This window comes from Scylla paramamosain, chromosome 7, assembly GCF_035594125.1.
Source record: "Scylla paramamosain isolate STU-SP2022 chromosome 7, ASM3559412v1, whole genome shotgun sequence".
NCBI classification, from domain to species: Eukaryota; Metazoa; Arthropoda; class Malacostraca; order Decapoda; family Portunidae; genus Scylla; species Scylla paramamosain.
In genome coordinates this window covers 10,627,501-10,642,500 of record NC_087157.1, presented here as the reverse complement: position 1 = coordinate 10,642,500, position 15,000 = coordinate 10,627,501, and the positions used below count along the sequence as shown (strand labels likewise).

The following is a 15,000-nucleotide window of genomic DNA, read 5'->3' as shown; positions in this document are numbered from 1 at the left end:
TAGGTTTTGTAAGGAGATTGTAAAGAGATCAGAGGACTTGACAGTAAGAGAAGTGGCTAAGAATCCATGGCCAAGTTTTGTAAAGAGACTTAGTTGATCAAAGGACTTACGATGGAGAGAAGACGCACAGCACAATAGAAATTACTTTAGATGTTTTACTGAACTTTAAACTACAACTCTCATTTTCTTTTTTATGTAGTAGGGAGATCATGCAAGGAAAAAAAAATACAAAAAGGAAGAGAGTTGAAAAGGCCGCTAGAATCTCGTTCCTGAAAATAAAAGAGTAGAACCAATACTGTATACCAGGAAAAACTGTGTGGAGCATTAAGGGTGTCCTCGAGTTGCTGGGGACAGGAGCGGGGCTGCTAGTTTACCTGTATAATATTGTACCTTTCTCTACTCCTTTTCACTCAGCGCCTTACACCATTATTTGAAAGAATATTCGCACTGCCAACAGACATTTCCAGCTGTACGTTACACAGGTTTTATCATTATGATTAAAAAAATGCAAAGGTGCCACTAACATGAAAAAAGTAGTCTTGTGTTTTCTTCTTTTTTTCAATATGGACATTGAAAAATCTGCAGTGAGGTGCAAACATTTCACACTCGGTTTATGGCTCGTGTGAAAAATGTAACGATCAAAGTTACGGGAATAAATCGTTCAAGAGTGAACACAAATTTGTATTTTACTTCAGTACGAATCAAGGAGTCTTGTCAAGGGAACAAAATATAGAACAGAAATCCTACTTAATAAACCGCTCCCAGAGAGTCAACTATATACGAGTAGAGAGAGATTTAAAAGAATATAGAAAAAAAAATATTGGCTGATCTAGTCTCGGATGTAATGATTTTGGTAAGGATACAAAGGCCACATTAAGGATAAAATGTTCTAGAATGGATAAAGAAAATAAAGAAATTTCAAGACAAACTTCATAATTCTTGATGATAACTTTTTTATTCTCTTTGGGGACTACCAGCTTTAATGAGCCTTTTTTTTTTTTTTTAAGGGAGGTGGTGGTTTAATTGCCCTTGACCTGAGCCCTTTCTTCAAAAAAAAAAAAAATGGTCAGACACCATAAACACCAAGATGAAAAAATAGCAGTCATCTGTATTTTTTGCGTGATGCTACCCTCATGAAACACACACACACACACACACACACACACACACACACACACACACACACACACACACACACACACACACACACACACACACACACACACACACACACACACACACACACTCAAACAGACAACAACATAAGCAGCAAGAAGTAGCAAGTCATTTGTATTTATGCGTAGCGCCACTTTCATTAAAAAAATAAATAAATAAATAAACACACACACACACACACACACACACACACACACACACACACACACACACACACACACACACACACACACACACACACACACACACATACACTCAAACATCAACAGAATGAACAAGAAAAATGTCACTTGTGTTTTTGTTTTTTCGCGTGACGCCGCCATTCGGTGTGGCGCTGCTGTGGTTCTGCTTGGTCCTCGTGAATTGGTGACGGCGCCGCTGCCACGAGGGGGAGGGTAGAGGGCGCCGAGATCCTGCCAGGTGGACCAGCGGGCTGCTGCCGCCTCTCCATCATTGATGCGGCCTCGGCACCTCCCCTCCTGTACTTGGCCGCCCCTCCATGCCGACCCCTGCCTCGCCTTCGCCTCCTGTCCACTGCCTTCGTTCTGTCATTTTTTTCTTCATTCCGCCCTTCTGTTCTTTATTTTTTTTATTGTTCGCTCGTTTGTTCATTTTTTTCATATTCTTTATATCTCGTTCTTTGTTATTTAGTTATTCCTTCGTTTTTCTTTCTTTATTTTTTCTTTTATTCTCTTTTTCTTTCTCTTCCTTCTTTCTTTCTTTCCTTCCTTTCTTCCTTCCTTCCTTGATTCCTTCCTTCCTTCCTTCCTTCTTTGATTCCTTCCTTCCTTCCTTCCTTCCTTCCTTCCTTCCTTCCTTCCTCGGTTTCTACTTTTCCAGTTCTTCTTATGCTTGCCGACCTACCTGCCTACCTAACCACACACACACACACACACACACACACACACACACACACACACACACACACACACACACACACACACAGAGAGAGAGAGAGAGAGAGAGAGAGAGAGAGAGAGAGAGAGAGAGAACACACCGTACAAAAAATCTGCTTCCGAAAGCGGACTTACAGAGAAGGTTATATGTGTGTGTGTGTGTGTGTGTGTGTGTGTGTGTGTGTGTGTGTGTGTGTGTGTGTGTGTGGCTCAGTGAATAAACTGGAGCCACAAGCCATTACACGGGACTAGTGGTTGTGGTGGTGGTAGTGGTGGTGGTGGTGGTGGTGGTGGTGGTGGTAAATGTACGGAGCTATTTTGGGTAAGATATATATATTTAAATTAGGTATTACTATTATTATTATTATTATTATCATTATTATTATTGTATTTTATTTTTTTTTTTTTCCTCGTCTTGATATTTTGTGAGAGTTAAGTAAAAGTTTATTGACAATCTTTGCAGAAAGCGAGATCAAAGGAGAGAGAGAGAGAGAGAGAGAGAGAGAGAGAGAGAGAGAGAGAGAGAGAGAGAGAGAGAGAGAGAGAGAGAGAGAGAGAGAGAGAGATGGTTTGCCTGCCTCGAGGGTATGCTGCAAAGAGAGAGAGAGAGAGAGAGAGAGAGGTTTGGAGGGCAGGCGGGATTATCTCATTACACTCACCCACAAGCCCCAGTCGCGGTGCACACAAAGGGACCAACGCGACCGCTTAAACGCTTAAACACTGCCGTACGCGTTGTTCTTTCCAAAAACTACGTACGTGTGTTGTAAAGTGTGACTATGAACTGAACGCGCGTAGGGGAGGTTGTAGTAGTTGAAGTGGTTGTAGTTAAAGCAGCAGCAGCAGTAGTAGTAGTAGTAGTAGTAGTAATAGTAGTAGTAGTAGTAGCAGTAGTAATTTTGGTTATTGTTGTAAGGATTAAGTATATGCAGATGAAGGTTCTCTACTCTCCTCTCCTTTCTTCCCTTCCCTTCCCTTCCCTTCCCTTCCCTTCCCTTCCTCTCCTCTATATTTCTCCTCTCTTTCTCTCCTCTGCATTCCACCCCTTTAACAATCACCACTCCTCCCCGCCTAAGGGTAGAGAGACGTACTTCTGCTCAATTGCTCCGCGTTGATCGACTGCTTCTACCTTTACCTCTAACTATGAGGGACATTTTAATCTTGACTGATTTCCCTGGGCGTTCCTCTCGTCACATCACAGGCCCGGGGAAGCTAATGAAATGAGACGAGACGAGACGAGAGAAGATGAGTAACGAGTCGCGAGTGAAGGAATACTGAGGTTGCGTTTAGGTCTGAAATTGCGTGAGATTTTTCGTTCACTTGCATTTGTAGGTGAATTAGTTATTGAAATGAGACGAGAGGTGATGAGTAATAATGAGATCCAGGTGAAGGAATACGGGGGCTGGGCTTTGGTTTAACTTCGTCTCCGTTTGCGACCTTTCGTTCAGTTTTATTTGTAGAAGAATTAGTTATGGACCTTGCTGTGTTTATCCGTGCATGGTGAAAACAAGTGCGTTCTCTTATGGTTTTAGGAGATGTGGGTTTAGGTTAGGGTGACTTGATAGGCTTTTATTTCATGTACAAACATAGACGTGTATTATTGTGTGGAGTTAAGAGGAAGTATTTGAGGTTTTCGTTGAGATATACTATTCCTGTAGAGAGAGAGAGAGAGAGAGAGAGAGAGAGAGAGAGAGAGAGAGAGAGAGAGAGAGAGAGAGAGACCTCATACAACGCGAGATAGAATACAGAAACACATGTGAAAGTAATCTTATTCAATTAACAAACTTTCACACACACACACACACACACACACACACACACACACACACACACACACACACACACACACACACACACACACACACACACACACGTTTCATTAATTACTTGCTTCTGTTTCCCTCATGTGTGGGTCTGCCAAATTTCCACACCCGCGTGCAGTGTTGGAGAAGCCGGCAGGTGTGCATGACGGGGGAGAGGTGGAGTTAAAACAAGATTGTGGATTGAAGCGGCGGGAGAGAAGGAAGAGGAGTGAGAGAAGGAGAGGGATGAGGGAGTAGAAGCAAGGTAAGCGGTGAACGAGAGACTGCATACGTTTACCCGTGACCTTGATGACCTTGAAGCGGGAAGGTCAGTGAAGGTCAGATTCGCCTCTCTCTCTCTCTCTCTCTCTCTCTCTCTCTCTCTCTCTCTCTCTCTCTCTCTCTCTCTCTCTCTCTCTCTCTCTCTCTCTCTCTCTCTCTCTCTCTCTCTCTCTCTCTCTCTCTCTCTCGATTGATTAATTTATGGGCGGTGCGGGAGGAGGAGGTGGAGGAGGAGGAGGAGGAGGAGGGGAGGTGGTGCGTGTGTTGCAGTGTTTGTTTGTTTTGTGAACTGTTTGGGTGTAGGTGAGTCTGTGTGTGTGTGTGTGTGTGTGTGTGTGTTTGTGGTTTTGTGTTGGAGTTTTGTGTAGAATGTAGTTGATGTATATTTTTTTTTTTTCGCGTATCAAGGAGTTTGATCGATGACACACACACACACACACACACACACACACACGAAAAAAAAAAAGAAAGAAAAAAGAAAAAAAAAGAGGGGAACATAGAGGAACATTTCAAAAAGTTAGCCTGTCGAGTTTTTACAGGTTAATTAGAGAAAGTGATAATGTAAACAACGTGATCATATTCCGTAAGTAAAATAGATATATAAATGTAAACATAAGTGGAACTCAATTTACTTTAAAGCTTACTGAGCATTTAAAGCGGTCAGAGACAGTTATAAAATTAAGAACGAACTCATCTCTTACAAATTAAACATACGAATACAGCTTTGTTATGTTTACTGTGAAGCTCAGTGACGTAATGTATAAGGCAGTTTAGGGAAAGAGAGTGCAAATGAAGATAGTGTTTTATATATCTTTAACGAGTGAAATATATTATACTAGTAAATCTGAAAGCAGTTTAACTTACTTTGAATCTCAGTGGCGTCATCTACACATAAAATCGAGTACAAGTAGGTGCTAATCCCTCCACTGCCGTCTTAAGTTACGAAATATGTTGCAAGTTCAGAGCATCATTCTGAACACACCACTGGCGGAATATCAAGTTATCAAGTATTTCAAACCGTATAGTGTCTCTAGTGTCACTAATATGCAAGAAAAAAAAAAAAGAAAGAATTATAGAAAGTACTGTTGAGCATTTTCTGAATTATGAAATCTGAAAAAAAAAACTGCAATGAGGTACAAGAATTTAATGTGCGGTTTTTGTTTAGTGTTGAAAATACAAAATGAAAGTAATGCTAAGCGCTTTCTGAACATGAACACTGAAAAAAAAAAAAATACTACAATGCGATACAAACATTCATGGTGCGGTTTATCTTTAGCGTTAAAAATATAAAGACCACAATTACGTCAACAAAAAATTATTAAAGAGTGAAGACAAATATGTGTTCTAGGCTAAAATCATAACACAAGTCACAATCTCACGAGTCAAAGGGTTAAAGGTGATATCATTAAGGGCGTCAGGCGTACTCGGATGTAACATTGACGCACCTGTTAATGACCTTACCTGCACGCACCTGGCCACCCGAGCAGCGTTCCCAGGCAATTAACCATGTTTCACCACCACCTTTACTGTCACTCACTCATCACCACGACTGTTGTGGGTGAGTGTTACCTGTTTGCCTCTTACATTCCTCAGTAGCCCTGTGTTTTTGATGAGAGGTGACTGCTCCGTGTTGAGAGAGAGAGAGAGAGAGAGAGAGAGAGAGAGAGAGAGAGAGAGAGACAGAGAGAGAGAGAGAGAGAGAGAGAGAGAGAGAGAGAGAGAGAGAGAGAGAGAGAGAGAGAGAGACTGCCTCCCTGCATAACTGATTGACTGAGAATGAGAGAGTAACTGACTGACTGACTAACTACGCGGAGGAAGAAAGAGAGAGAGAGAGAGAGAGAGAGAGAGAGAGAGAGAGAGAGAGAGAGAGAGAGAGAGAGAGAGAGAGAGAGAGAGAGAGAGAGAGCAACAAACTCTCCAACAGCTGCTGGATACGTAGCAGACTCACAACTTTACTAATCCACGTGCCTTTCTTCACATGCCTCCCCGCCCCCGCCACGTGCCTCTGCCCCTCGCGTGCAATGTTGAGGGGCAGCAGGTAATGGCGGCGTGGGCGGCAGTGTCCGGTTGCCGCCCACGTGTTGGACATGACATTAAAGGAGCTGGCTGACGGAGGGGATAACTGGAAAGGGTCAACTTTGTCCTTCGCTGTCTAGAAAAAAAAATATTTTAAACATTTATTAATTTTAAATGTTATGAAATTTTTTTTTCTTTTTTTTTTCAAGGACGCGTACTCCAACTAAAAAAACATTCTCAATTCTTAGATATTTTGTATGGACACATTCCTTTAAAAAAAAAAAAAAAAAAAAAGTGCTTTTTTTAAATCACCTCTTTGTTTTGATGTATAGATGCGTATAGTAATTAAAAACTTGCTTGAAAATTTTCTTTAATATTTTCCTTGGACACTCATTCCTCTTACAAACTTTCTCAAAAACTCGTTTTTATTTTATTTTATGTACAGGTATTGCATTTTCAAACTTGTAACATATTCCCATTTATTTTATTGTATCGCATTTAATTTTACAAGGTATTTGAAACTCGCCTTTGTCCTCTTGTGCCTGTGTTCAAAGTCATCACATCTGTAAGTCATGCCAGATGCTAACAATCGCTTTTCTTTGTGATGAATGCTGCAGAACGCTAATGGCTTTGCAGGACATGGAAGGCATTGGAGAGGCGTGTGTCGGGGGGAGGGGGTGCGGGTAAGAGACACGTGCACAACAGGCCACTAAGATTGTGAAGGCAGGCAGGTAGGCAGGCAGGGTGTGCGGGGCAGTCCATTACTAAAGCAGGATCCTTTTTGGTGGTATTTTCCTGCTTTCCGTGGCTAAGATAATTGCTTGTGTTGCAAAATCAGCCGGGTCAACATCAGCCCAGAGAGCGGGGCTGGGCGGGGCGGGGAGAGGACTTGGCGGGAAGGGACAGGTTGGGTCGTGGTAAGGTTCGGGGCAGTTGGTCTAATACCGCATATTGTTTCCACTTTCTTTTTAATATGCAGCCAATTTGTTAAAACTTCTGTTATTGTGACTTGTGCGAAATTGAGATTACACACCAAAATTCCTTTACATTCTGGCGTCCTGTCCGAACTATTCTCACCAGGTTTTATGTGCGAGTTGTCAGTTGTTCAAGTGTATTTTTGTGATTTGTTTTATAGTATAAAAAGTATTTTGCATCATGAATAGGAAAAATCGCCTTGAGAGTCAAATAATCTCGATGATCTTAAAATACAGTCCATATAAGGGAATAAAACGTTTAAGAATGCTGGACTGTGCGTGGTGATTTACTATTAATATTGGAATTATTATGGTAACGTGCTGTTAGTTTCAGTACACTCCATAATGCACATATTCCATATGGAGTTTTATAATAATTGGCGTTCAGAGATTTTTGGTAGTCTTGAAACAGAACATGGTTTTCTCAGTAACAGTCTCAGGGTCATGTCATGTTTACACTAACCTGGAGAATTGAGGGTTACTATACTCATATATTAAAGTTGGATGATATATTTCCCTTTAAATCAATGCGGTTGGTGAAATCTATATTTATATGAAACAAGACGCCACATCCGTGCTCGATTAAAGAGATTTACACACACAATGAAATTTATGTGCATATATATATATATATATATATATATATATATATATATATATATATATATATATATATATATATATATATATATATATATATATATATATATATATTAATAGAAGTGCCACACCGGAGCTCGATATAAGAGATTTACGGTACCCACGTTAATATATATATATATATATATATATATATATATATATATATATATATATATATATATATATATATATATATATATATATATATATTAATAGAGATGCCTCACCGAAGCTCCACTGAATGCATTTACACCCAAAGGCGGCTCTTTGCCACACCGACCACTAACTGCTGTTACTTGTATCTGCACACCCTTCACTTCCACCTCTAAACTGGCTGTGAGGGTGTGCACGCTGGTAGACTGAAGGAGAATACACACACACACACACACACACACACACACACACACACACACACACACACACACACACACACACACACACACACACACACACACACACACACACACAAATTAATAAATAATAAAATAAAATAAAACAACAATTATTTACAAGTATACAAAAAAATCAAAGCGATAAAGCAAATTAACAGACAGATAAGGTAAATAAACATACAAATCAATCAATAAACGCTTTCGTCACTTTCTCAAAACACACACGTACACACATCCAGTTCTAGATAAGATTTTCCAGTGACTTTTCCGCACTTGTTACCACTTACACACACACACACACACACACACACACACACACACACACACACACACACACACACACACACACACACACACACCTTTAAGACGGCAGCACTCACTCCGCCTTGGGTCGTCTTGTAAGTCACCAAACTTTGTATGAAGGAAAACACAACCCGAATGCATTTTACTTGAAGTGGATTGGTTGGCTGCGGGAGTGGCGGGCGTAGTGGTGGTGGTGGACTTTAAAATCTCCCTCTGCTCCTTTGTCAGAGAGCAAATCCCGTGTTATTTTTACAAGGGTTACACAGTCCACCTCGCTTCGCTACATTTGATCCTGTTTTCTTGGATTAATTCAATTCTCTTAAGTTGTACGGTGTTTTTCACATTTACCTTTATTATTTTGTTATATACCTTGAGTTATTTAGAGCATAAAGACGATATCTGCTTACCGTCTGATGGCTTTTGGTATTTCGATTTCATCTAAGTAGACGGAGGAATATTCTAAGCTACTTTCACATTTTGCCTGTATTACGATTTTTTATCTTGATTTTTTTTAGATTATCGAGACGTTATCTAGCAGCCGTCTAATGATATCTACTGGTATTTTAATCTCATCTAAGGAGAAATACTTTATGAAGGTGCTTTCACATTTACGTTTATTTTGTTATTTATTTTTACTTGTTCAGAGCTTAAAAACGTTATCTGGCAGTCGTCTGATACTATTTTTTTGTTTATCCAAGTAGGCGGAGGAGGAAAGAAATGGAAAGGGAAAGGAAACAGAGGAGGGAGAAGAATAGAAATACAGGGAAGCGGAAAGAGGTCAAGTCAGGAGTGAAAATAAGAAAGAGACGAGAAGAACATAGGGGAGGAGAACGAAAAAGAGCATAAGCCAAGGAAGAAGGGAAGGACGGAGAAGGAAATGAAAAGGCTGGAAAGTAGGAAGAGACGGAGGAGGAGAAAAAGGAGAAGGAGGATAAGGGATGAGGCACAGTTTATCCTGCCTTATCTCCTTTCCCACAGGAGTGATGAGCGCCTTTCCTTGGCCTCACTGTGTTCATAAAGGCGCCCATCTGTCTTCCTTCCAACCAGGGAAACGCCAGGCCCTTGTACTACGTCTGTGTGTGAGGCGGGTTTGTGTGTGTGTAAAGCGAGTACTGTGTGTCCGTGTTTGTATTGCCCGTGTTCTGAAACGCCTCGCTCTCTCACCACGACTATTTTCAAAGGCCACGGTGATGATTAGCCGGGTTCTTCCATTAATGATATAGAAATTTCGTTAATTTGTCACGAGAACCGTAAAAAACACTTCCAAAAATCCATGTAACTTCAACTACAGCCTTCGGAAACTAGTTAGGGTAGTCATGTGTGTGTGTGTGTGTGTGTGTGTGTGTGTGTGTGTGGATCGTGAATGGGAAGGCATACATAGATTTCTGTATGTCCAGTGTTCTGTATAGCATTGTTTGTAGGTGTAAATTTATGTAAACTAGTGTCCTAACATCTCCCTATCCAGTCTTGCCTCCCTCATCCTTCAAGATCCTTACAACAACGTTCATCTCCTCCCTCCTTGCTCCCATTAACGAAATATGCAACCTCCATTTCCCGTGAGGCCACCACAGTGGGGACGCGGCCTGGGCGGGCGGGGCACGCTTCAAACATTCACGTGGGCCGAATCGCCGTGATCCTGAAACACATGCAACTTTGAGTGTTTGTGATCGCCGTCTTTGGTTCAACGACTCCTCTTGCCGCTCCTCCTCAATTCCCGAAGGCTGCTTGACCGCTCTTGTAAAACTTTGGTGAATCTTAGTCCTGCTTTTTTCACTTGTTTTCTTCTGTTTGCGCTGGTTCTGTCCTCGAATTGTAACAGTGTGGCGTGCATTGACGGATACTGAACCCCGATGCAGTGACTGCCACGTGTCTCTGAATACCGTTAAAGATCATTAACACTTTGTCTCTATTTCATATTGCTTCTGTCCTTGATAAATTGTACATGTGGCGTGCTCTGACGGATACTAAAATACCAATTATTAGTGACTGAATACCGTAAAAGAGCATTACTCATCTCTTTGTCTGTATTGTAATTACACGTTTTTTCATTCGTTCTGTCCTTGATAAATTGTGCCAGTGTGGCGTGCTCTGACGGATACTGAACGCTGGACGGTGACTAAATATCGTAAAAGAACATTAACTAATACCTTGCCTCTATTGTAATTACGTATTGTAGGTGTAGATTCCCCTTTAAAAATTAGATCAGTTTATGGACGAGGGTGATAGGTGGATGTATGTAAAGTAAGTTTCATGCAATGACTGCCACGTGTGTAGGCCTGACGGCTTCTTGCAGTTTCCCTTATTTTTTTTTATGTTCTTATTACTTGTATTAAATAGTTAACTGTGAGACCGTTCAGTCAGGTTAATAAAATGTGTTGAAGCGTTAAAGTCTTCGCTAAGTAATTTTCTTAACATCAACCTGAAATGATACTGTGTATGAATCATTCAGTAACTCTTCTGTCATGTGCATTGTAGTTCTGTAAGATGTGCATTTATCACACCACTGTTAATGAGGTCCTTCACTTTAGTCAGTAAAAAGTTGAAGTCGTTTATATATCATTTTCAAAAGATAATATCCAGATGAACCATTTAATCATTATGGCGCGGAGGGGAGCAGTGAGCGGCGGCAGGAATACGAGGGAGGGAAGGAAGGGGTTCTTTGGACGGGATGAGTTCACACACTCCTCTAGTAAGAGAAGGAAAGAAACTGTTCTTGTGACGGATTAGGTTCAGATATTCCTCAGCTAAGGGAAGGAGAAGGAAGGGAAGGAAAGGGAAGGGAGGGACTTCTTTTACCAGGTTGAGTTTTTTACCAGGTTGGGTTGAGACTTGTAAGGGAAGAGAAGTGAAGGAACAGGTGAAAAAATGCGGCGTGGCTCCTTCCTTATTAATGGTGTTGATATTACACTCGGCCTGTGCTATGGGAAGCATTCACTATTCATCGCATTAATTAGTAGTCTTTGTCATCGTGAAGCACTCTGGGCGGTAGGTAGCGGCAGGGAGGGGCACGCGGCGGCCTTCCCGTCCCCTCCTTCCTCTTCACAGCTTAAGTAGTAGTTTTGTAAGACCCTGTGTCGCACTCCACTTCCCCTCACCCGTCGTGGGGCTGGGACGAGGAAACATTACTTTGATCTCTGTAGTTCCTCGCTGGATATTTCACTTATTATTCGCTGGAAGTGTGTTTGTACGTGTGTGTGTGTGTGTGTGTGTGTGTGTGTGTCGCAATGCCCCTCGTTCCAGCCTCCTCTTTCCCCCTCCCTGCCTTCTCTCCCTCCTCCTCCCGGCCGCCGAACATCAAACGCCAGTCAGAATCCAGGCTGGGCGACGGGCCGTGATTGGCAGCGCTTTCAGGGGCACGATGCAGGATCAAGGCGAGGCTGCGGCAGGAGCGCCAACGACTTTCTTGTACAGCCCGCACACGACAGGCCCGCTTAGAATATCAGTGGCGGGGGGCGGGGAAAGGAAAGGGAAAGCCATACATACCTGCTTATCTCCACCTGTCGTGCGTGTGGATGGTAGGATGGGTGGATGGGTGGATGGTCGGAAGTGGTATATGCCTCGAGTGACAGGCAATTTGGAGCAGGTTATTGTCTTTCATTCTTCCCCCTCTTGCTGTGTGTGTGTGTGTGTGTGTGTGTGTGTGTGTGTGTGTGTGTGTGTGTGTGTGTGTGTGTGTGTGTGTCAGACTTTTCTAGTATATTTTTTGCGGGAAGGTAATTATGGTAATACGCTGTGAATAAAGTTGAAAGAGAATACTAAAACAAAAAGGAAAAAGAGAGAGAGAGAGAGAGAGAGAGAGAGAGAGAGAGAGAGAGAGAGAGAGAGAGAGAGAGAGAGAGAGAGAGAAACCAAATGAAAGCTGTCAGAATTAGCGTGTTGTTTTCGAATGCAAATATTGCGGCAACATGAATACCCTTCCTTTTATTTTACTCTAATCTATTTTTTTTCTTCTTTTCCCTGAGTCAACTGCAGGTATAGCAATTAGCGGAGACAGGTGTCGTGGGTAATTTTCAAAGCCATCACTTGGAAACACGAGTAGATAAATCTCCACGGTCGTATTGAGGCCACGGTTGTATTGAAACACTTCTGCACCGCAATTCGACTTCTTTCAAAAGGCTCTGTATAGTTGAAGTGACACGGTTTTTTATGGTTATTATGGTTCTAGTGATAGATTAACACTATTAACATGAGAAACACGCTTGAGAACACGGCCAATCATCTCTGTGGCCCTGGAAAATAGACGTGGTGGTGAAATTCAGAATACCAGAATTGTGAACCAGAAGACAGGCGGATTACTCAGGAGCAGTTCACGGGAAAGGCGGTGGTGTGGGTGTGCGAGTGTGGATCTGCTCGCCGTCCACTCCAGCGCTTGGGTAATGTCGGTGCTTCCTCGGCCACTTGCTGGGATTGATTCCATTCAGGTGGTGGGGCTCGCTGGGGAAGCTGCGAGGGCCCCGTCAGACCGACCAGTGTCCAGCGCCCGTGCTCCTTTACCGCTTCCCTCAGGTCCTCTCGTCCTTTTCCTTTTCCCAGCCTCGCCCTTTCATCATACGGCTTCACCTTTCATTTAGCGTCACCCTTCACGCATTTCCTTATTTCCATCATCCTTACACCCATTTCGAGATTCGCCCTTTAATCAGCCAACCTCACCCTTCTACCTTCACTCTTTCATCATCCAACCTCACCCAGCCTCACATTTGCATCACCCATTCATCACCCATCGTCACCCTTCATCAACCAGCCTCACTTAACCCCATTTCTTTCATCATCCAGCGTCATCCATCATTCATCCAGCCTCCCAAACCTCACTCTTCTGTTACCCATCCTTCACGTACCTTCACCCTTCACCCAGGCTCACCCTTCATCCAGCAACCCGCCTCCATCATCACCCAGCCTCACCCTCTCCCGCGCAACCTGCAGGCTACACCACCGCGTCCCATCCCATCCCATCCCGTCCCGCCCCATCTCTGGCCACGCACCGCCCTCCCGTGCCCGTCACTCTTTAATTAGCACCGTCCCCTGTCCTTCATGGCCGGGCGTCGATAAATTGAATCTACACGACAGCTGGTTTGAGGCGTGGTGATGAATATGTTTGCATCCTCCTCCTCCTCCTCCTCCTCCTCCTCCTCGTCCTCCTCTTCTACACTCGCCTCGCCCAAACATCCAAATTGTATTCACCCAAACAGCCAAGTAAGGACCTCAGAGTCTGTTGCTGTTGATGCTTCCTTTGTATTCCTTTTGTATTTGTATTCGTCCTCCTCCTCCTCCTCCTCCTCCTCCTCCTCCTCCTCCTCCTCCTCCTCCTCCTCCTCCTCCTCCTCCTCCTCCTCCTCCTCCTCCTCCTCTTCTTCTACTATGTTGTCCTGTCTCTCTTCCCTGTAGCTAGTTAGAAGTAGTTACCAAACAGCCTTACAAGGACCAAAAGGTCTGTTGCTGTTTGGCTTTCCTTTGTATTCCTCCTCCTCCTCCTCCTCCTCTACACTCCCGCCGCCGCTGACAGGAACGCTGTTACGTATCTCTTTGTCTCTTTGTTATTGTATTGCCTAAGCAGCGGCGTGTCAGGATCCAGGGAATGTCATGTGTGTAAACTGAGTGGGAACTGATGTGAGAACCATTAAATTGATTTTGTATCAAGTAACAGGTTCGTAAAGACCAAGAATAAATGAGGATGTGGTAGTTGTTGGTAAAGTAGTTTTTTTTTATAATGATTCCTTATTTATTTATCTTTTATTTATTTTTGTAAACGTTTTGTAGATCACGTTACAACTTTGAGGTGATGCGTGTCTGTTATCTGTGTATACATCATCTGAGTGTTCAGTCTTCTTGTGTTACGAAGATGCTTACGTCTCTGGGCGAATTATATGAGTATTATTAGTGTTAGTGTTGATATTTTTCAGTAGTAATAGTATTCGTGAGGACTGTGACAAAGTAGAGGGAGGTGATGAGGTCAGGAATAAAGTACTCTTTCCTCAGCCCATTCCCTTCACCACCTCCCTCCACTCTTAGTATTGGAAGGTAGTTGTTGCTTCTTCCTCACAGTATAGATGATGTGATGTTCAGTGTGGTTTCAGTCCGGAAGATATTGTAAAGTTGCCTTGAGAGAAAATGTCGAAAGTCTCATACGATATTAGTTAATTATTCCTCTGTGGCAACACGGGACTTAATTTCCTCTTATTTCACGTGTTGCTTGGTGGTGACGGAAAATGTTGTGTTTTAAATAGATCAAACAAACCAAGTCGTGTGGAATCGTGAAGGGAAATGCGTCCAGGAAGCGCCGAGGCTCATGTGCTGGCTAATCTTTTGTTTATTTATTTACTCGTTCATTTATTTTTACATTCATTTTATTTTTTTTTTTATGTATTTATTTATATTTATTTATTTTATTTTATTTTATTTATTCGGTTTTTTTATGTAATTTCATTTTCTTATTTTTTTCTTTGTGTGTGTGTGTGTGTGTGTGTGTGTGTGTGTGTGTGTGTGTGTGTGTGTGTGTGTGTGTGTGTGTGTGTGTGTGTGTGTG

The 15,000-nt window shown here is 42.5% G+C and overlaps 2 protein-coding genes across 6 annotated transcripts in view; one reads left to right on the top strand and one right to left on the bottom strand.

Moving 5' to 3' along the window:
- Positions 1 to 4,253, top strand: part of LOC135102062 (multifunctional procollagen lysine hydroxylase and glycosyltransferase LH3-like) — a 104,611-nt gene extending 100,358 nt beyond the window's left edge. Inside the window, exon 11 of the mRNA XM_064006734.1 lies at positions 4,011 to 4,253. Coding sequence (XP_063862804.1) covers positions 4,011 to 4,038 — 28 coding nt within the window. The 3' untranslated portion in view covers positions 4,039 to 4,253. The remainder of the gene's footprint in view (positions 1 to 4,010) is intronic.
- Positions 1 to 15,000, bottom strand: part of LOC135102063 (immunoglobulin domain-containing protein oig-4-like) — a 72,927-nt gene that overhangs the window by 19,083 nt on the left and 38,844 nt on the right. The window lies entirely within an intron of this gene.